Here is a 22,022-nt window from a genome sequence, read left to right as displayed (position 1 = left end):
ATATACAAGAACAAATAGGGTGAGAATAACAAAAATTAAGCAGGGACAAAATTAGAACTACGTTGTGCTTATGAACAGTAAACCAGTTCATTTTGAGATTTAGTTTAAATTAAATTTATTAGGAAAACTGCCGATAGAGAACATAGTGTTTTAGCTTATGTAGTGGTCGGCCTCCCTACAGCGCCCCCACCGGTACGCCTCACTTCGTTCGGAACGAAACAAGCAAAACCCAAGAACATCGATTCCCAGGAACCATGCAACCCATGGTTCCCTCGTTAGAGGATGTCACCATGAGTTTTCAGACTCCACGAATATCGTTTCCCAGGAACCTTACAACCTTACCGTTCCCAATAACCGGCTGATCAGCCAAGTAACGTTCAAAACCGTCTAGAACTTCAGAAACTGAGATGAGCTAACCACATACAGTACCGTGTCGTTGAAAATCTTAGATCAATCCAGTTCTGAATTCTTTGAAACGAAACTCCGGTACAAAATCAAATCCCCGAATCAATTGTTCAAAAGAGACTTGCAGCCGAACTTCATAACAATTGTTAAAATTGCATTCCACTCCTCGAAAAACTTGATAAGTTTTACATGAATGGTGCCAAATGAAGCCCTATTCCACTGACTAAAACAGGATACAATGTAACTAGTACCAAGTTTCACTCAATTGGCCCAACAATTTCTGCAACATTATTTTTTTCTTCCGAAAATGATACACATTAAGCTTATTTTCTGAACAAAATGCTCCACAACTTACTAAATAACCGATACGAGGATACCAACAAAAACACAAGTCCTAGGATGATGAATCAGGCACAAGAATAAAATCCTTGCAAAGAGTTTGAAATTACAATTTATCACCAATGGGATTAGTTTCTCACCGTCGTCACCTGCTTCAGGAGCATTTGCACAACCTCACTCGAAATCCTAGAGCCCTCTGTTGATAGGTGATTGATCTTTTCCGCAGTTTCATATTCAAGACGCTTCACATTAGCACCAGAATCTCCACTGCTCTGCTTGGTCACCACATGAGAGCATGGGGAAATGGCGTAATTAGTACAAATGTAACAAGTGTCTAGGAATAGCTTCGTGATAATAGAAACTGAAGAGAGGGGGGGGGAGGGGAAGACACCGACCGTATGTTCATGCTTGGTATGTTAGTTTTCTAGGAATTGCAAGAAACACAAGAAAATGACATTGGCAAGCACATTGCCAGACCAAATGAACATTGAACTTATAGGTTTCACCAACATATACATACCGCTTGAACTTTCTTCTGGAACTCCGACTCCACATGGGCACGGTATTCAGCAATCTCCCTCTCAGCCTCATCTTTGGCTTGCTTCAGTCTAGCCATTTTAGCTAACAGAAGATCAAACAGCAAAGCACTTAGAAAACAACTGAACAAGCTATTTTTTGGTGTAAAATTTAGGACTTCTCAAATCTAAGCACTTTATGACATCAGACTTTAGAGAAAAACACTTCAAACTCGATACCTCAGGCATAGGTGATGATTTTTTTCCTCCAATTGAGCTCTTGGTGTTTTTCTATAAAATTTACAGTTGTCGGGGTATTTTAAATAATTATAAGAAATTCAATGAGCATATTAGGACTGCACATTCATACATCATTCACCCAAATAACGGTCTCGATTCATATCTTGACAACACAATATATCACTGTTTAGAAAATAAAAATTGCTCTCCAATTAAAATCAAGAACTCATCTTTTCACACAATTTTGCAAGAGTCCAGTAAATATACACTGCAAACAATTCTGTTTGCAAGATGAAAATCCAGAAATTCACACATCAAGTATCTGAATTAAGGGCAGAAACAAACACCTAACCGATCAATATACAAAAGGGACCAATGAGAAAGTAAAACTACGAAAAATTACCACTTCGGGCGGCATTGACGATGTGCTGAGCTTCTTGCTCTGCAGCAAGCAACTGCTGAATTCCACCTTGACCCCTATTGGATGCCATTTTCTGGAAAAAAACTACAGTTGATTAAGACACTGAACAAAACCCAATTTACAAAAACTCAAACAAAATATAACAAAATCGTGAAAATCATAAATTTGAGCCACGAATGGCACATCAAAACAGTAATTGCACATTAAAATTATTCCTCTCAGAAAAAAAATATTCCTTTCCGCTTCTGATTACCCAATTCATACATTTACATTTACACATAATAATTAATCGATCTGGATGCAAATACATAGATCCAGTTATCAGACCAGTATACTGAATAAGTGATTCAATTCACAGTAACTTCAAACAGATCGGAGCTCAAAGTACCACAAATTTTCAAATTTCTCATAAGAATTCAAGAAACTGAAGTAAATTACACATAAATAGATCAAAGCAATTTCACATAAAGCAAATACAGACAGACTAACGCAAATTCAGTACCTTTAGAGAGAGAAAGTGGAAAGAGAGACAGAGACAGAGACAGCGTCGGTTTGAGAAGTGGAAGTGAAAGATTCAGAAGAATGCGGGGGCACAGATGCGATATGTATAAACGGAGATGACGGTGACAGACCTTGTTCCCGCATCCAAACGGTGACGTTAATGCGATTCACAATAGAATTGGGCTTCTGGGCTTATCTGAGCTGTACACGTGTACATCTAATCTCCAAGTCCTTTTTGGTCAAGTAAAAGTTCCAATCTTATGGGTGCACAACGTGAACCTTTTGAAGAAAATTTAGTTGAAAATTGGATTCCATCGTAAAATTAATTGGTAATATGTTTTTTTATTAATGTGAGATTTATTTTTAACACCAACACGTCCCTTCACGTGTGACGAATTTTCAAGCTTAACACGTGACCAACATAAATCGGATAACATATTGCACATGTAGCCATTGAACTTCACACGAGAAACAACTTGCTCTGATATCATGAAGAAAGTTGAGGTCCTACAATAAAACCAATTGGCAATATAGGGAGCAGTCCAACCTTTTACAAACTCATGCAAGGTCTCTCATCAATCTGTGATTAATTCTCAACACCTTTTAGGGTTTTTCTTCATAAGTTGGTGTAAATGCTTTACCGCATTAAGCATGGCTAGATTTCATTACATAGTTCATTACAATAATAGACTAATAGTACATGCAAATACCCGAGGAACAGCTAAGCAAAGTAATAAAATTACCAGGAAAAATGTTCGATTACAAAACTTGATGATCAACTATGAGTTCCGATGTAGAACAAATGTCTTGCATAAAGAATTTATGTATATGTCTATATACGAAAAGTGTACGCAATTGAGTGTAGGTGAAACCAAGTTGGACAGAGAGCAGAGGGAGCATTGAGGGGAGAGAAAAGTGCAGTCACATAGGATCTCAAATTTGGAAGGGTCCCTAAATTTTTGTCATCTAACATCATGTAATAGTGTTCCATATTTAAAATATTATTTTTGTTAGCACTTTAAACCGCATTTTTCACTTCTTATAAGAATGTTTCTTTTTCTTTCTAAATATAAAAACTTGGAGTACAATTAGATATTTTGAGTGTTAATAATAACACCTTGGAAAACGACAGTTTCTTAATTTTATAATATAACAACGTTATATATTCAAGTGAACTTTAAAGTTAGAGGTCTGATGTTTTTATTTTCGTGTTTGGTTATTTAAGATAAAATTGTTTTTGATTATTTAGTGAAGGTTATATTTGTAGCTCTTTTTACCTATCATTGAGGACATTTGTAAATATGCAATCAGTGAGTGCTAAAGTTTGTTTTGATTTTTTTTTTTTTAATAAACAATATTATCTATGCTAAGAGGGTGGGGGAGTGGGCTAAGCCTAACAATGGACTAATAATAATGTGGTTTAAATTCGCCTTTGACGAAAATTGAACATAGGACCTTTCACTTACAAGTGAAGAGGAATACGACTAGACTGTAGTACTAAGTGACTTTGTTTTGATTTAAGTGAATGTTTTCTAGTATCAATACATTATCGTACTTTTTAAAAACTTAAAACTATCTTAAGAAGACCCCTTTACAAATTTTTCACAAAACCTCCAAAATCAAAGACGGCATTGGCAAAGAGGTTCAGAGATCCTCTCTCTTAGCCAATTTTTACTCATAATCTGCTTTTGACTTACTATTCTTCTTCTTCTTGTACACAAAACCTGCCAATCCAACCAAGCAAATGGCCCTAAGCACAAAACCCGCCATTGTTGATTTGTTCTTATTCTAGTCAGAGAGTTATAAGCTTCATCAGATTCTAGCTCATCAAGCTCACCATTCTTATCCTCAGCTCTATAGTTGGAAGCCAATAGGGCTGAGGAGCCAAGTTTGGAGGAGAAGTCAAATCATTAGTATCCAAAAATCGAGAAGATCCCGTTTCAGAAGACAGTGGCGGAATTGGAGCTTGAATTGGACTGTAGCCATAGTAACTTTCAGGAGCCTGAACTTCAATGTATGAAGGAGCATAAGGGTAATCTTTGAGGTAAACGGGGGAAGGGGAAGTAGAGTAGTCTGGAGAGAGAAGCTGGTTGTTTTGAGATTCAGGGGCAAATGTGTCAATGTAAGGTTGTGGTGGTGGTGGTGGTGGATTGTATTCATCTGGATCTGTTGAAGAAGCCAAATAGCCTCTGGCTTCAGGAGAGGGGCTTTCGGGGTAAGAAGATTGTGATGGAGATTGAGCAGCAGCTAGGGAAATCGTCTCATCATCTGTAAGGATGGTGTCATATGTGAGTAGGGGTGGGTTCAAAAAACCGAAAACCGAAAAAAACCGAAAACCAAACCGAACCGAGGCCGAAAAAAACCGAACCAAAACTACCAAACCGAATTGAACCGAACCGAAAAAAAAATCATATATAAATACTAAAAAATACATGTTGCCGTCAAGGTTTGAACCCTTTCCCTACGGGTTGGGGTTGGTTGTTGCAAGCCAACTTGACTGTAGGCTTTGTGTTATTATAATTGTCCAGTAATTTATTTATAGGTTTCTTATGTTTAATGCTTTATAAAATTTCTTAACTTTACAAACCCTAGCTGTCTCACTCCCATTTCATTTCAGATCTCAAACACCTCTCTGTTCCGTCTGCTGCTTCCTCTTTGCCTTTGCTTCCTCTCTTTCTCTCTCTCTCTCTCTCTCCCTCCCTCTCCCTCTCTTTCCTCTCTTCCTCCAAATCACTCTCTCTCCAATCTTCTCATGTCCTCCTTGCGGATTCCTTCTTCCAAACCATGATTTTCCCTCGCCCTTTTTGAGATCCGACAAAAAGAGGAATTGAAAGAGCTTGCGACGATCATGGCTATATCGCTGCAACAAAGGTTGTAGTTTTATTTATTTGTTAGTTCATAGGTTTTTAATTGTATGGTTACCCATTTGAAATTTATGTAATTTAAGGTGAAAAAGTTTGTATTTTTCTCTAAATATGTTTTGGAATTTTCTAGATCTATTGTGGACTTGATTATGAATTTGAATGTGGGCACTGGGCATGCGCTATTGATGTCCGATTATGGTATTTAGAAGAACCCAATTGCTTTTTTTTTTTTTTTTGATTTGCATCGATCAGTTAATTTGTTGAGTTATTTCATGATTTTGTAAATTTTAAAGTTTTTGAATTTTGAATCCTGGCGATATACATTTCCTTGAAGAATATATGTTTATGTATTTGCTTAACTTTTGAAAATTTGAATTCATTCTGCTTGATCACAAGTAGTTGAATTACTTGAATATATTCAGGACTTTGAGGCTCTCAATTCTCTGATATATGAGAACTGGGAGGTTGATAGGTAGGTTACTTCCATTTACATCATTTAAAAATAAAAATAAAAAACCGAAAAAAACCAAAACCGAACTGGAAAAAACCGAAACCGAAAAAAACCGAACCGAAAAAAAATGAACCGAACCGAACCGAACCGAAATTTCGGTTTGGTTTCGGTTTTGGCAAAAAACCGAACCGTTTTGAACCGAACTCACCCCTATATGTGAGTAAGCTTTGTGGGGATTGTTGTGAAGCCATTGGCAAAGAGAGCAATGTGATACAGATCATGCATATTTTGGAGAACTCAGATATTTCCATGGTTTTGGAGATTAGGGTTTTAGAGAATGTAGAAAGTCTCTGCTAGATTGTGGAGATTTTGGAGAGTGGCATATAATATATAGAGAGGTGATCAAAGAAGAGATATTAGTTACCATTGGGAAATGTATTAATTGGTGGGAAAATAATGGGATTCAATTTTCATTTGAATGTGTGTGAGATTGTTATTCTTTGGTATTGAGTAATTAAGTGAATGTGACAACTTTGTTTAATAAACGATATATTTACATTAACTGATGGGGATTAGGTTAAGCCACATAATAGTCGGTCCTAATAATTTGGTATCAAACGAATGTCGAACTCAAGACCACTTATTAGTGGAAAGGAAATGAAGGTGACGACTTTTATATGTGTGTAATGGTGAAAGGGTTGCCTTGTATTCTTGTCCAATTTGTAATGTTCAATTTGACCAGTTAATGCAGATTTAAAGATAATTAGGGCATGACATTAACCCAAAGTATCAATCATGGCATTAACCCATTGAAAGAAATTTACAAGCCCTGAAAGCTACAAATGGAAGCAGGTACAACACAAGGAAATGGCATAAATTTCTACATTTTGTTCTCAACTAAATGCGGAGCAACAAAGTGAACAGTTGGTGGATGAGGCACAGGGGCACCATAAGGTTAGTAATGAGACTCCTTCAGGTTGGGTGAGACCGCCGTTCGGGATTATGAAAGTCAATTGTGATGGTGTATGGGTAAAGGAGTCCGGACGAGGAGGGTATGGATGGGTGGCATGGGATTTCGTAGGGATTTTTAAAGGGGCAGGGGGAGGAGAATTTTCCATGTGCATCTAGTTTAATGGCGGAGGTAGAAGCGGTGCAGGCAACCTTGTTGGCTTGTGTTGATATGGAATTTGATGCAGTTCTTCCATGTGCATCTAGTTTAATGGCGGAGGTAGAAGCGGTGCAGGCAACTTTGTTGGCTTGTGTTGATATGGAATTTGATGCAGTTCATATTGAATCAAATTCTAAGGGACTTGTGGATATGATTAATGGCAAGGTTCAACCAAATGTTGCAATTGAAGCTGTTCTTCTTGATATCCAATATGTGAATAAGTGGCTGCAATCAGTGGATTTTATTTTTGCTCCTCATATTTGTAACACGGCAACACATCTAATGGCCTCCTTCGCCTTACGGGAGGGGGGCCTTTATGTTTGGGATTGTTTTGAGCCAGAATGGTTGTTTAATACTTTGACTTCTGATGTCAACCTTTCAATTCAAATATAATGAAATTCTAACCTTTGGAAAAAAAAAATGCGGTGGTTTGGCTTTGCCATGTTAGATATTGAGAGAGGGGCCATTGTCATTCCTAGCCACACAAATATTGTCTCAATTTAACTACCTATTGTTAGGTATTGAGTTTTATCACAAAAGACTTCGGTGTTACTAAGAGTAAAACCACACACTTATATATTTTACTTTATTTTCTCAATTCCCTGATGTGGGACTTATATTCAACATGGCGGTGCTTCAAATGGTGGCGGTAGTTCTCATTTCTGCCAGTTAGGTTATTTTAGAGCTTTGATTGTTTTGAATTTTATGGGCTTGGGTAAAAATCATGCCTAGTTTAGTGATGTAAGTTTTGTAGTTTGTGCGTCCTGTCTCTGCTTTTATTTTATCCTTTTGGGCTTGTTTTTGTTGCTTGATTGACAATATGTTTTTGCTTATTGTGCAGATGTCTTTGTTCTGCTATTGGAATTTAGCTATGGAAGTGCCAACACAATAATACAATGCATTTGCTGATAAGTCATCACTAAGTAAACGTAATTGATGACACAATAACAAACTCAAATCATGTTATAAAAGGAAAAAGAAATAAAAAAACATAGCAGAATGCAACATTAAGGCACATTTAAAAGGAGTGCCTTTTGTACATAGACAGAAGCTAACACAATTGACATCCTCAACACCAATACAGTAGTAGTAATATACAAATTCCATGCTTCCAGAATAATCCAAAGTTTCTCAGACCATTGAGAAACACACAATAGTTCTCTTAGAAATCATATGTTGGGGGAGCTCCTGAAAGAACCCAGAGCTTTAACAGCTCCTGCTCTCAAGATGTATTGATGATACAGGGCAGCAATGGCAGCTCCAATGAATGGTCCAACCCAGAAGATCCACTGAATAAGTAAAATAATTAGAATAAAAAAAAAACAAAGAAATAGAATTGGTTATGAACTTTTAATCAAAAATAAATTAAATAAAAAAGTAGACAACAATAAAGAGTATTAAATTGTGTTATATTCACAGTTTATTATCTGTTTAGTGTCTATTAGTTTTATTTTTGATTAAAAGTTTGTAACAAAGAGAGTAAAGTGAAATGTGTGTACTTGGTCATTCCAAGCCTTGTCGTTGTTGTAGATCACTGCAGCTCCAAGACTTCTAGCTGGGTTGATACCAGTACCAGTGATTGGGATTGTGGCAAGGTGAACAATAAACACAGCAAACCCAATTGGCAGTGGTGCCAATACCTTCAATTATCAACATAAACAAATCATTAGAGTTAGTAATTACAAATGAAAATCAATTTTGTTGAAACTAAATGCAAAATTAATTTATACTTACAGGGACATGGGAGTCTCTTGCATTTCTCTTGGGATCAGTGGCAGAGAAGACAGTGTAGACAAGAACGAAGGTGCCAACAATCTCAGCACCCAATCCAGTGCCTGTGCTGTAGCCATCGGCAAGCTCATTGGCTCCACCGCCATACTTAGTATAGTAAGAACTTTGGAAGGCTTTCACTAGCCCAACACCACATATGGCTCCCAACGACTGAGCCACCATGTACAATATGGCTCTCACCAGTGACACCTTCCTTGCCAAAAGTAGCCCGAATGTGACTGCAGGGTTTATGTGACCCCCTACATATAACAATGCACATCATAGTAAACAATAAGTTGGATGCTAACTTGGAGATGTTTTTGTGAGTAATGGATCTGGTGTTACTAATTCATTCAAATTATAACAAATAATGTGTAACGGGTGCTATTTATCTAAACCCTAATTATTGTTCATTATCTATATCATTCCTTACTCCTTAGACTAAACTTAAGAATTTACAATTTAAGTGGATTGATAGCACTACGTCAGAATGTCATTGGCGTTAGAGATTCAAAATCAAAGTTTGTGTGTAATTGAAGTGGTATTACTAATCCATCTAATGATAACATTATGGGGACAACTTTAAGTGGATTGGCAACAATGCATTAGCACATGTAATGTTCTAGTTAGATCAACAAATGACTAGCTTAATCTATTTTACTTAATTCATGAAAATAATTAATGGGTTGGAGAAAGAGAGAGAATTTGCTTAAGATTGCGATGAAACCTACCAGAGATGCCAGCAGTGCAGTAAACAAGGACAAAGATCATGCCACCAAAGGCCCAAGCAATACCAAGAATGCCAACACCACCACATTGGTCTCCGTTTAGGGCAGCGTCAGTCTGGCTCTTGTATCCAATCACAGTGAGCACCGTGACGTACAAGAACAAGAGGGTGGCAATGAACTCAGCTATGATGGCTCTGTAGAATGACCATTTCCCTAGCTCCTCCGCATCGATTAACGGCTCCGGCGGAAGGTCCTGGTAGTCCTTGGCTGAGTACCCACCTCCAACTTCAATGTCTTTGCCCATGGCGAGAGAGAGAGAGAGAGAGAGAGAGAGAGAGAGAGAGAGAGAGAGAAGGATGAAAATGAAGTGAGCTTATTTTTAAGGTGGTGATGTTGGAAGAGCCAGTTGTTTGTGCTTGTGATGCATAGAGTGGAGGGTTTGGAGGGGTTTTATATTGGGGGTGGAATTAGAGTGGAGTGGAGTTATGGAATATAAAACTTGATGGGTTGGCCGTCCAAGCCATCAGCTAGGTCACATATTTTCTTTTTCTTTTCTTTGTTTTTAGGCTGCGTCTGATTTGAATTCTTTGAAGACAATTCCAGTGAGGTCTATAATGAATTATTAACTACTGAAGTACAAGATAAATTACTGTTTAAACGTACAAAATTGTTACTTGGAAGTTCTAATTTTATGCACACGTTGTGTTACAATGATGTGAGTTGAGTAAACATATGACATAATATGAAACGAGCTGTAAAATCAATGTTGTAACTTCAAACTCTTGTGAAACCAAAATGCTGGAGCTAATCTCACACTTGTATATATGAGTTATTTCATGTATATATCTAATAGAACATATATATTTATATACCTTAAAACATTATATGCTTGATGATAACTAGAGAATTGTGAATAATTGTCCTAAATTTGAACAACGAGAAAAAAAAAAAAAAAACACAAAATCATTATGAGATACTTGTAATCCTCGTACTGGATATTCATCCTAAACTATTGTACATGATGATTACACAAACCAAAACTAATGCTTAAGATTTAATTATGCCAATTAGCTAGCAAGAAGATGATAATGTAGATAATTATTAAAGTGACCAATCAACCACTGGCTAAGATCTTGAACCATTGTCGGAGTGACACGTGGCCCATAATCTTGGCAACCACTGGCTAAGATCTTGAACCATTGTCGGAGTGACACGTGGCCCATAATCTTGGCAATTGCAAGCCTCAGCCGCCCCAATGAAGGAGGAGGAGGATGTGGACGAGGTGTCAAAATTACGTTATGATTGTGAGTATGGTGAGAAAATTGACAAAGCGTGACTCATGCACCGACCATGCAAACACTACTCACCACCGCCCCATCCAAATTTCCAACTCAGACCCGCCTCACCCTCTGCTGTTGCTCTCAACCACTCATATCCAGCCACGTTTCGCTGCTCTGGCCGTCAGCAATTATTGTTTCCAGATTAATCATTCTAATGGAGTTTAATTCTGATTTTTTTTTTTTTTTTTTTGGGGAAAACGAGTTTAATTCTGATCTTAATCAACATTATCTTGATTAAACCCTAATACAATTACTAAGTAGAAGACGAACTAGAGAAATTAGAATTACGACTCAAAACTATGAAAAAAGGTTATGGCTTATATTAAGACACGTGTCAGATAAAAGAAGGCCTTGTCCAGAACTTTGTCTTGTTATTGAGGTGGCGTCTGTCCTTTACCTGGTAGTGGCGGGCGGAACCGAGAAACTTCACGAAGTCTTTGATTTAAGAAAAAGGCAAAGAACCATATGGATTAGGCAGTTAAACTTTTCACAGTATTGTAGAAATTTCGCGGCCGGTTTAATTAAGCTATATTCAATCTTTACATGCAACGATGAGGTTTCAAGCTCGACTAAATAATATATTTATAGTAATGTTGATAATAAATTATAGCTCGTTGTGATTTATTGAGAGTTAATGACATATTATAAAAGTTTCTTGGTAAGTATTTTACTATTTGTCAACAAAAGAAAAATGGTTTTTGAGCTTCGAGTTTCTTAGTTTTGAGAGCAAAGATTTTGTGACTATTGTGCGTACGTGATTGTACAATATTACTTTCCTTGCCGACATAGTGTTATAAATCTACTTAAACTTTAACGTGAAGGTAGTGTTATACATACACTTATTTTCACTTCTCACACATTCTTTTTAATTTTCGGTTGTTAGATTGAATGAATTGGAAAAGATAAATGACAACAAAATTAACAAGAGTGCGTAAGAAGTAAAATGAGATGTGTGAATAGAACAATCCTAACGTGATTATCTATTGAACCAAACTTTCATAATGTACATCCTCTATGTTGTCTCTTAAAATTTCTTATTCATCTCGGACCTTTATCAAATTATGTAGGTGCAGCCTTTGGTGTAAAATGGTATCTCTTTTTCCTGGAAGCTTTAAGGAAAAGAGTTCCTACAAACGTTTTCTTAACCAAAATCATTCAACAACTTTTATTTAATAGAAAGAGGGAGAAAGAAAGAAAGGAAGAGATAGAGATGAAAGAGGAAAGATGAGAGAAAGCTAGGGTGAAACAGACAGAAAGTTGATGGGAGTGTGAGAGAAAATTTTCATTGTGACCAGTATACGGGATGGTGCATCACGTGTTTTCATACAAATGATGGGATACATGTGTTAAAAAGTTAATAACTTAAAAAATAAAATTTCTCACCACTTATATAAAAACACATGGTATGCCCTCGGTATTTCAGGCACAACGAAATTTTTTTGGTAGTGTGGACCGCGCCTCAGGCATCAGGTTCTCGTTGGACCAGTGCAATGTCTTTTAACATTTTATTATTGTTTTTGTCCTAATCATTAAATAAAGTTTCTTGAAAGTTTTTTGATAAAATTTAAATTTAAAGCTTTCTGTAATGTCCTTTAGAACACGTTTTTAAGATTTGTTTTAGAATTTATACTGAATCATGCATGAAATAACATCTTTAAATATATAGATGTAATGCCAACACAAAATATGAACTCAAACTTAAATTGTTCGGGTTTGGATTCAAAGCGAGGCTTCTTGTTTTTAAGGTTGAAAGGATGACAAAAGTGAGTTGATTTTAGAAAATCCACCCTGCCAATTCCTTTTGATAAAATTCCAATTATGCCTTTGCTTGCACCTTTTCTTTTTTATTATAAACGATATTCTACACTAATCTATACTAAAAAAATGAGAAGTGTTTGAACCCAAACCAACAGTGTATCGGACAAAAATACCCTAACCAGGCAATCCATTTGCTTTACTTACATTTTATCAAAAGAAAGAGAACCAAAATAGCAAGAGTAATAACTATTAAATACTGAAAGAGAAATGCCTAGCTCCACATTTCTCTAATTACTCTATGTTCATATTCTCCTGCAGGAACAGTCTTCTCATATGTAATTGTCACACATACAGTAGTTGTGAGTCATGAGGGTGCCTCAAGAATGTTAAATTTTTTATCAGGTGTCGCTTACCCATCTTTTACATATCTCAACATCTAATGAATTAATATGAATGAAACCCTTCGAAAATTCTAAACATAATATTACAACTTGTAAAACAACGGCATAACTTATAAGATGGAAGCCAATGACATTGAAACTATTGTTAATTTGTTTGGACATGATCTCAAAATTTTAGTCCAACCCAAGTCCAGAAACTTCTACAAACTCGCACAAAAACTGAAAAAAAAGAGAAAGAAAGATATATATATATATATATATTAACAGCCGTGACATGAGAAGAAGATGTTCATTTTTTGGACTCCTGCAGGTCTTTCTCCTCAGCCTCCAGATCCCACTCTTCAGTTATTGTTTCCAATTCAGGACAAGTTGAAGTCTTGTTGTGGGATATCAAAATTGTAGGTGCAACTTCCATCCAAGAGCACAACAATCTCATCTGCATCTGCTTTGCCATTGCAATTATTGATCAAACAAAAAGGCTTCTTAGTTAACTTCCTGCTCAGTGTGATCAGCTGTTTAATTCCAAGCTGAAAGTTACAGAAGTGGCTTTTTACTCAAATTGCTTCTGGAAAGAGATGAAGAGAAATGGGGTTTTGTCGCAGACTGTTGATTAGGGTTTTCTAGTAGATTGTTGAGTGAGAGCTGTGGGATTTTGGGGTGAAGAGAATGAAGATGAAGGTGGCTTTTTATAGGAGAGAAATTAAGTACTCAATAATAATAATAATATGTTGGTGAGAAAAATGAGTGAAGGAGATTACACCAGCAGTTGCAAATAAAGTACGTCTCACAGTCTCACCCACTTATTACTGAAAGGCATGTGAGGAACATGGAAAATGTGGACAAAACAATTCTGATTTAACGTGTTTCTTGGCCCACAATCATAAAAAATAATCTACCTTGAATCTTAATGGCCAATCTATGTGGTGTCCTCCACTGTCCACCAAATTGCTTTAATTCCTGCATACAACAAAAGCCTGTTCCTATTTATGTGTGTGCATTATTTGTTCCAAAATTCCAATCGTTTTTAGCTGATCTTCGACTTCTTACAAACAATAATAATAGAGGGACAAACTTTACTACAAAAAATTTACGAACTGCAGATGCATGCAATGTGATATCAACGAGTAAGATTTGAAAAAATAAATTATGTACTTCATCACCTTCTTCTACATTCATTATTAGAATTTTGGCTAAAAGACATCATTTTCATTAGTGTCTATTATAAAGAGTGGACACTCACATTGGTGGCAAACCTCAATTGTCACCAAACAGCCACTAAATAAGAGTACATGTCCTATGTAGAAGTCTTTATTGTTACATACACCACCAATATTACATTGGTATGTATATGAATAGTACAACATTTTTATATTTTATAGTTATTTCTAATATTCAAAATATCTCATTCTCCCTCTTTTCATTGGCTAGATTTGCAACTAACGTTGGTGCCATTCATACTCATATGCACACCAATCCTATGTGTCTATTTTAGGATCAGTGGCTTTGAAGATATACGCACCAAAGTGGGTGTTAATTACAACATACAACTATCCAAATGGTTATATTTTGAATTGTATTACATGCATTTTAGTAACAGCTCTATACTATATTAAAACACATGTTCTTAATATAAAATTCACATGAAATTTAAATTTGCAAAAGAATTCACATTTCCAACCAACCACACTTTATATACAATGGATTTATCAATAACAAGGTTTGCGCTACATAAGAAAGCATATTACATTCAACGATATTGTCCAACACAACCAAGTACCCAAGGGTGATGACAGTGCATTTTATCCCACCTATGTAGCTATGCACATCCAATGTACATCAATCTAATAACTAACAAAATCCACCCAATTGGTTCTATGCCTTCCCTTTGGCATTTCTAGTATATACATCAAGTAAAATTCACAAAAATGATCATAGTTAACTTTTCACTTATTGATGCCAATGACATTCACCATGCTCCACTGCATCTCTAGTCATCCTTCCTGCCTGAAGTTGCCACATAAAGACACCAGTTTACTATATTGCATATAATACCAAATCAAAAAACTAATATTCAGGGCAATGCTTGGTTCAAGATTGAATGTCAAAATATACAAATCTTTCCATATCCTACAACACTTTCATTTAATCAATACTTCCTATAACTATTACCTTAATCAAAAGTGAGATGCTATTACAGGCATTCTTCGAAGTCTTGGGCGTCTACATCACTTTTAACTCGAACCTTATCATTATCACCAGTTGCATGTTCCACATCTTGTCTATCGCACGGATCATGATTATGTGATGAGGACATATCAAAGAAATAACGTGGTCTCATTTTGATTGCAACGTGCCATTCAATATCTGTTGGATCTTGTACATAGAACACTTGTAGTGCTTGTGATGCAAATATAAAGGGTCACTCACAGACAAAATCTTATTAAAGTTAACCAATCTAAAGCCATATTTGTCTGTTTTTATTCTCTGCCCAGTATTTCTGGAAGTGCCATCAAACCAGTTACACTTGAATAATACCACTTTGCGTTTCATATTGTACTTGATTCCAAATACATAAGTCAAAACCCCATAATAGTCTACCAAACCAGTAACACGGTTCTGGTCATGTGGGCTAGCATAACTTGGAATATCAGACTGTAAGAGAACACCATAGTTTTGGTATTTCCCATTGGATTGTGTGCCTCTTACTTTAAACCTGAACCCATTACATACAAAAATCTTATATCTTTGACACCACTTACTAGGCCCATTAGCAAGTGCCACCAAGTCGTCAGTTGCCCTTGGATCACCTGATTGTTGCAATTGATTAAGAAGCCATCCTCGAGGCAAGAAAGACTATGCCAACACATGTCTTCACTAGTGTGTAGAGACATGTAAAGCCTTTGCAAGCGAGGTGTAATAGGAAAATATGTTAGCACATTCCGAGGTATTCTCTTTTTACTGCTTGGTGCTGTGTCATCTACCTTGGTTGTATATCTGAACACACCATATGTATGACAAACATCTGAACCACTATTATGTTTCCAATACAGCATGCAATCATTTTCACATGCATGGATCTTTTGGTGAGGCAACATGAAATTTTTCAGCAATGTCTTTGTAGTCATCAACTTCTTTGGTAATGAATGACCATTTGGGAGATATGCTTGAAAAGCTGAAGATTAGCTTGCACTGCACTTTCACTGCACCCATATAAGCATTTGTTTTGAAATACTCGTATGAGGAAATCCATTTTGTTCATACCACAACCTGGATATAATTCTGTGTTGGCGTCTTGCATTATGGCTTGAAACTTACGAGTATATGCAGGTATTGGAGCTTCCTGACTGGTATGATTATTAATAGGCATGCCACCCATTCCACTAGGACCCGAGAAATATCTTCAAGCAAGAGGCCTAGTTCATAATGAGGAGTATTAACACCAGCAATTTGTTGTGCAACTTGGCTACTTGGAAGAGGGTCACCAAATGTCTCTCCATGCCATACCCATGGGCCTTCCAAGTATGAACGGTCCATAGCTTCAACAATTAGATGCACTTCGACTTCATTGTTACTCAACCAAAACCTATTCAAGCATTTAGCACATGGACATTTGATGTTGCCATCATGAGAAGATACTTCCAATGAGTTTGAGATAAATTTTGCTAGCCCTATTCTAGAACCCTCTGTAAACAGATTCAAAGTGGCCCAACTTTTGTTCATCTTGCTTGAATATAATCAATAGTTTCCAGAATTGGAACAATAAGGTGCCTAATGATTAAGAAGTCAAGTAAAATATGTAACTGAAACAAATTAAGTAAATATAGTATGTGAATAAAGAGACAAAAATTTACAAACGTAACTACAAAGGAGAGTATAGATTGTACGCAAGAATCATTTGTAACATAAAAACAAAAAATCAATCGATTTTATGAGTGACATTGTATGTATGAGACTTGCAATAGATTTTAGGGTGCAGGGGATTATAAGAAGTTCATATAATTCACCAAAAGAAGGAAGAAAATATTTCATATACTCAATATTGTTGGTCGGGCAATCATTAATATAATGAAGCTTAAAAATGGTGAACAAAAGGGGCAAGGAACTAGGAAGCCGATAAAGAAATTCTTTAGTTGAACCCTAAAACGTGATTAATTGGAGAATCAAACAGATTAAGAAGCATGATAAACAAATTGAACAGTTTGACATGAAAAATTTTGAATATTAAATATAAGAAACTAAAAATTACCTGCTGGAAATCCCCAAAATCACTTCTATGTCTTGCAACCCAATTTGATAGTACGTAACCCAATTGAAAAAAAATAATGAACTGAGGAGCTTTATCTGTTAAGAAATTAAGAGGGCAAGGTATGAGAAGCAGATAACCAGCATCATGCAAGTGGAGCTTCCTCTACCCACGCTCGTTGCCAACTAAACGAAGCTGCTCACCATCTTGCCCGCTACGCCCTATCCGCATCCTACAAATGCTCCTGGTTCGAGGAACTGCCTGACTTAATCATTAATGTAATACTAGCTAAAGATGCTAATAGGGTCGAAGGCTCTGTCCTTCTATGGATTTTGGCTTCTGTCTCCCTTTTGTTTTTCACTTGCATCTGTAGGTTTTCTTCTCAGGAGATTTCTTCTCAGGAGATTTCTTCTCCCCTTGCAATATATATCTCAGCTTTCAAAAAAAAAAATTAACCAACACCACTTCGGTGCCTAAAAAATAAATAATAAAATTAAAATGCAGAAGAAAAGCATTTTTAAGAAATAAAGTTATTTAACATACACCAACAGTTGGTGTCTCCATTTTGAAGGTCACCAATATCAGTAGCATCCAACTATAAAGACACCAAAAAATACTAAGAGTGCTTGCTTTATGTCTGTGGTCACCAATTACAAATGATGTGCAAACATCGGTGTCCTATAGCCATAATTCTATTAGTGATTAACATTTTTGTGAATTTACAATCAAAGTTGAGTATTGGAGTCGCGCCCCAAATTAATTGTGTTTGTAAATGTAAACCTTCAACATCTATTGCTAACCTCCAATTCATCAACACCTGCACTTCCCATAAGCGGCCAAAATGTCCTTTTTTGGGTATCCCTAGATATTACTCTAAAGAATCAATTGAATCAAAATTCATTTCATCAACTAATTTTCATTAGATTAACAAATACACACGGTATTTCTTATAATTGCTTAAATAATCAAAATTATAATTAAAGAGAACTGTCAATTTTTTTTTTTGAATACAAAGAGAATTGTATTCTAGTTAGAGTGTTAGACAATTACCCATTCGCAAAGTGGAGGGATACCCAACAATTATCACACTTACTTTTCAGAAAGAAGATTCCCACTACGAACTATGAAGGCCCCCAATAGAATTTAGCACTCATGACACATTAACTTATCTGTAATTAAAATGAGAGGAATTGAAATGAGTAGGAATTGAAATGAGAAGAAATTGGAATGAGGTAGAATCAGAATTAGAATATTTGTGTTGAAACTATTTACTTAAATTTTCAAGAATTGATTGGATGTTATGCTTTTGGTTATCATGTAAACGTATTTGTTGTACTATTGAAATTTACCTATGGAAGCGCCAACTCAGTAACACAATGCATTTGCTGATAATTCATCACTAATTAAACATATTGATGACACATACAAACTGATCAGATCATGTTATAAAAGGAAAGAGGGAAAAAAAAAAAAGCATAATCCAACATTAAGACACATTTAAAAGAAGTGCCTTTTGCACACAGACAGAAGGTAACACAATATTGACATCCTCAACACCAACACAATAGTAGTAATATACAAATTCCATGCTTCCAGAAATGCAAAGTTTCTCAGAACATTGAGAAAACACAATAATTCTCTTGGAAATCATATGTTAGGGGAGCTCCTAAAAGAACCCAGAGCTTTAACAGCTCCTGCTCTCAAGATGTATTGGTGATATAAGGCAGCAATGGCAGCTCCAATAAATGGTCCAACCCAGAAGATCCACTGAATAATTAAACAACAAACATAAGTAAATAATTAGAAAAAATACGAAGAATTAGAATTATTAACTTTTAATAAAAAATAAAACTAAATAAAAAAGTAGACGATTATAAAAAGTATTAAATTGCGTTATATACACGGTTTATTGTCTATTTAATGTCCGTCAATTTTATTTTTGATTAAAAGTTTGTAACTAAGAGAGTAAGGTGAAAGGTGCATACTTGGTCATTCCAAGCCTTGTCATTGTTGTAGATCACTGCAGCTCCAAGACTTCTAGCTAGGTTGATACCAGTGCCAGTGACTGGGATTGTGGCAAGGTGAACAATAAACACAGCAAACCCAATTGGCAGGGGTGCCAATACCTTTAATTCATCAACATAAACAAATCATTAGAGTCAGTAGAAAGAAATTAAAATCAATTTTCTTGAAATTGCTAACTGCAAAATTAATTTATACTTACAGGGACATGGGAGTCTCCTGCATTTCTCTTGGGATCAGTGGCAGAGAAGACAATGTAGACAAGAACAAAGGTGCCAACAATCTCAGCACCCAATCCAGTGTCCGTGTTGTAGCCATCGGCAAGCTCATTGGCTCCACCGCCATACTTGGTATAGTAAGAAATTTGGAAAGCTTTCACTAGCCCAACACCACATATGGCTCCCAACGACTGAGCCGCCATGTACAATATGGCTCTCACCAGTGATACTTTCCTTGCCAAAACAGCCCCGAATGTGACTGCAGGGTTTATGTGCCCCCCTTACATATAACAATGCACGTCTTAGTAAATCATAAGTTGGATGCTAACTTGGAGATGTTTTTGTGAGTAATGGATCTGGTGTTACTAATTCATTCAAATTATAACAAATAATGTGTGACTAGTGCTATTTATTTATTCAAAACCCGATTATGTTTCATTATCTATATCATTCCTTATTACTTAGACTAAACTCAGGAACTTACATTTGAGTGGATTGGTAGCACTATGTTAGCATGCCAGACGCTAGAGATTCAAAATTAAAACTTTTGTGTGTTAGTGCCATGGTATTATTAATCTATATAATGATAATATTATGGGGACAACTTTAAGTGGTTGGCAACACCGCGTTAGCACATGTACGTGATGTTCTAGTTAGACCGAAAAATGACTTATTAAATAGGTTTTACTTAATTCTTGAAAATTATTAATGGGTTAGAGAAAGAGAGAATATTTGCTTAAGATTGAGATGAAACCCACCAGAGATGCCAGCAGTGCAGTAAACAAGGACAAAGATCATGCCACCAAAGGCCCAAGCAATACCAAGAATGCAACACCACCACATTGGTCTCCGTTTAGGGAAGCGTCAGTCTGACTCTTGTATCCAATCACAGTGAGCACAGTGACGTACAAGAACAAGAGGGTGGCAATGAACTCAGCTATGATGGCTCTGTAGAACGACCACTTCCTTAGCTCCTGTGCATCAATCAGCAGCGCCGGTGGAGGGTCCTGGTAGTCCTTGGCCGAGTACCCACCTCCAATTTCAATGTCTTTGCCCATGGCGAGAGAGAGAGAGAGAGAGAGAGAGGGATGAAAATGAAGTGAGCTTACTTTAAGGCGTTGATGTTGGAAGTCGTTTGTCTCTGATGGGAATAGTGGAGAGTTTGGAGGGGTTTTTTTATGGGGGGTGGAATTAGAGTGGAGTGGAACATGTAATTATTAAACTTATTGGGGTTGGCCGTCCAAGCCTTCTAGGTCACATAATTATTTTTCTTTCTTTGTTTTTAGGCGACCCTACATTTATCTTGTCTGGTTGGAATTCTTTAAAGACAATTCCAGTAAGGTCGCTAATGAACAATTAACTTCTAAAGTACAAGGTAAACTACTGTTTAATACTTACAAAATTGTTATTTATAAGTTCTAATTTGTATGCACACGTTTATGTTATAACAATGTAAACATACATAGAAAGTGATAAAAAGAGAGAATATAAGACAAGATGTAAACCCAATGTCTCAACTTCATACTATTGTCAACTAACTAATCAGATACATGTTTGTGAATTATTTCATGTATATATCCCTTGAAAAAATTATATGCTTAATAAAGGAGTAAGTTGTAAAGATTTGTCCTCGTTATACAAGTGTATGGTGTGCATGTAAAGTTGAAAATTGATTCAATAAGAATAATTTGCACTAACAATAAACAGATAAATCACTAGCTTAAGAACTTAAGAGCTTAAGAGCTTGAACCATTGTCGGAGTGACACGTGCCCCATAATCTTGGCAATTGCATGCCTCAGCCGCCGCAATGGAGGAGGACGAGGTGTCAAAATCACGTGATGAATGTGAAATGGTGAAGAAATGGACAAAGCGTGATGCACCGACCATGCAAACATTATTCACCACCGCGGCACCGCCCCATACAGATTTCCAACTCACAAGAAATTTTTTGTTGTGATGAGAATACGAATGGTATATCACAAGTTTTTATCTAAATGGTGGAAATTTTATTTGTTAAGTTACTAACTTTTTAACACACATATCTCACTATTTATATAACGACACGTGATGTACCATCTCGCGTGACGATCACATTGAAAAATCTCTCCCAACTCAAACCCACCTCACCCTCCGTTGATGCACTCAACCACTCATATCTAGACACGTTTCGCTGCTCTGGCCGTCAGCAATCATTGTTTCCAGATTAATCATTCTAATGGAGTTTAATTTTGTTCTTAATCAACATTATCCTGATTAAACCCTAATACAATTAACTAGTAGAAGACGAACCAGAGAAAATAGAATTCCGACCAGAACTTCGTCTTGTTACTGTTGTGGCGTCTGTCCTTTATTTGGTAGTTGTGGGCGGAACAAGAAACTTGGCGAAGTAGGATTTAAGAAAAAAGAAAACCACCAATTTGGATTAGGGAGTTAAATTTTTCAAAGTATTGTAGAAATTTCCCAGTTTAGTTAAGCGATATTCGATGTTTACTTGCGGAAAAGGATCCTCGCCGGATCTTTTTTTTGGAGATCCGAGGGATTCCATGATCGTGATCTTTTATCGTACATCGTGCGGTCAGTTTTCTTTAGGTAGTGTTTATATTTAATTTTAAATTTTAAATTTAAAATAATTTCTAA

General features: G+C 36.3%; 3 protein-coding genes and 1 pseudogene across 5 annotated transcripts; all 4 read right to left on the bottom strand.

The window, feature by feature from the left end:
- Positions 1-538: 538 nt before the first annotated feature.
- LOC103937540 (V-type proton ATPase subunit G1-like) lies at positions 539-20,464 on the bottom strand. Of its 3 annotated transcripts, none has more exons than XM_048567702.1 (5): positions 20,446-20,464; positions 2,423-2,450; positions 1,903-1,993; positions 1,265-1,365; positions 539-1,016 (listed from the first exon to the last, which is right to left on the bottom strand). In XM_048567702.1, the coding sequence occupies exons 3-5, from the start codon at positions 1,988-1,990 to the stop codon at positions 873-875; spliced, it is 333 nt and encodes a 110-aa protein (XP_048423659.1). In that variant the 5' UTR covers positions 1,991-1,993; positions 2,423-2,450; positions 20,446-20,464; the 3' UTR covers positions 539-872. The 3 variants fall into 3 exon arrangements, with proteins under 3 accessions (XP_048423659.1, XP_048423660.1, XP_009345762.1); XM_048567703.1 differs by lacking the exon at positions 20,446-20,464 and adding an exon at positions 9,728-9,758; XM_009347487.3 differs by lacking the exon at positions 20,446-20,464 and having other exon boundaries at positions 2,423-2,567.
- On the bottom strand, positions 3,338-6,219 carry LOC125469803 (DNA-directed RNA polymerase II subunit RPB1-like). Its single transcript, XM_048567701.1, has 2 exons — positions 5,953-6,219; positions 3,338-4,709 (listed from the first exon to the last, which is right to left on the bottom strand). Exons 1-2 carry the CDS (start codon positions 6,045-6,047, stop codon positions 4,241-4,243), a joined length of 564 nt encoding a protein of 187 aa, XP_048423658.1. The 5' UTR covers positions 6,048-6,219; the 3' UTR covers positions 3,338-4,240.
- LOC103934822 (probable aquaporin PIP2-5) lies at positions 7,806-9,719 on the bottom strand. Its single transcript, XM_009344583.3, has 4 exons — positions 9,406-9,719; positions 8,639-8,934; positions 8,404-8,544; positions 7,806-8,193 (listed from the first exon to the last, which is right to left on the bottom strand). Exons 1-4 carry the CDS (start codon positions 9,704-9,706, stop codon positions 8,074-8,076), a joined length of 858 nt encoding a protein of 285 aa, XP_009342858.1. The 5' UTR covers positions 9,707-9,719; the 3' UTR covers positions 7,806-8,073.
- On the bottom strand, positions 18,514-20,442 carry LOC103937542 (annotated as a pseudogene).
- Positions 20,465-22,022: the final 1,558 nt, after the last annotated feature.

This window comes from the organism of the source record quoted next, unplaced genomic scaffold (assembly GCF_019419815.1).
Source record: "Pyrus x bretschneideri cultivar Hongxiangsu unplaced genomic scaffold, Pyrus_bretschneideri_v1 Contig45, whole genome shotgun sequence".
NCBI classification, from domain to species: Eukaryota; Viridiplantae; Streptophyta; class Magnoliopsida; order Rosales; family Rosaceae; genus Pyrus; species Pyrus x bretschneideri.
Note: the sequence above shows the minus strand (reverse complement) of the source record. Positions and strands in the feature narration are given on the sequence as shown.

Excerpts from the sequence above, each read along its gene's own strand:
- LOC103937540 (XM_048567702.1), bottom strand. The coding sequence starts at position 1,990 with ATGGCATCCAATAGGGGTCAAGGTGGAATTCAGCAGTTGCTTGCTGCA. Across the intron at positions 1,366-1,902 it reads CGTCAATGCCGCCCGAAGTG|CTAAAATGGCTAGACTGAAG; the intron begins GTAATTTTTCGT and ends ATCTTCTGTTAG. Across the intron at positions 1,017-1,264 it reads TCCAGAAGAAAGTTCAAGCG|AGCAGTGGAGATTCTGGTGC; the intron begins GTATGTATATGT and ends GTGACCAAGCAG.
- LOC125469803 (XM_048567701.1), bottom strand. The coding sequence starts at position 6,047 with ATGGAAATATCTGAGTTCTCCAAAATATGCATGATCTGTATCACATTG. Across the intron at positions 4,710-5,952 it reads TCCCCACAAAGCTTACTCAC|ATATGACACCATCCTTACAG; the intron begins ATATAGGGGTGA and ends ACCCCTACTCAC.
- LOC103934822 (XM_009344583.3), bottom strand. The coding sequence starts at position 9,706 with ATGGGCAAAGACATTGAAGTTGGAGGTGGGTACTCAGCCAAGGACTAC. Across the intron at positions 8,935-9,405 it reads CTGCACTGCTGGCATCTCTG|GGGGTCACATAAACCCTGCA; the intron begins GTAGGTTTCATC and ends TGTTATATGTAG. Across the intron at positions 8,194-8,403 it reads ACAAGGCTTGGAATGACCAA|TGGATCTTCTGGGTTGGACC; the intron begins GTACACACATTT and ends TTACTTATTCAG.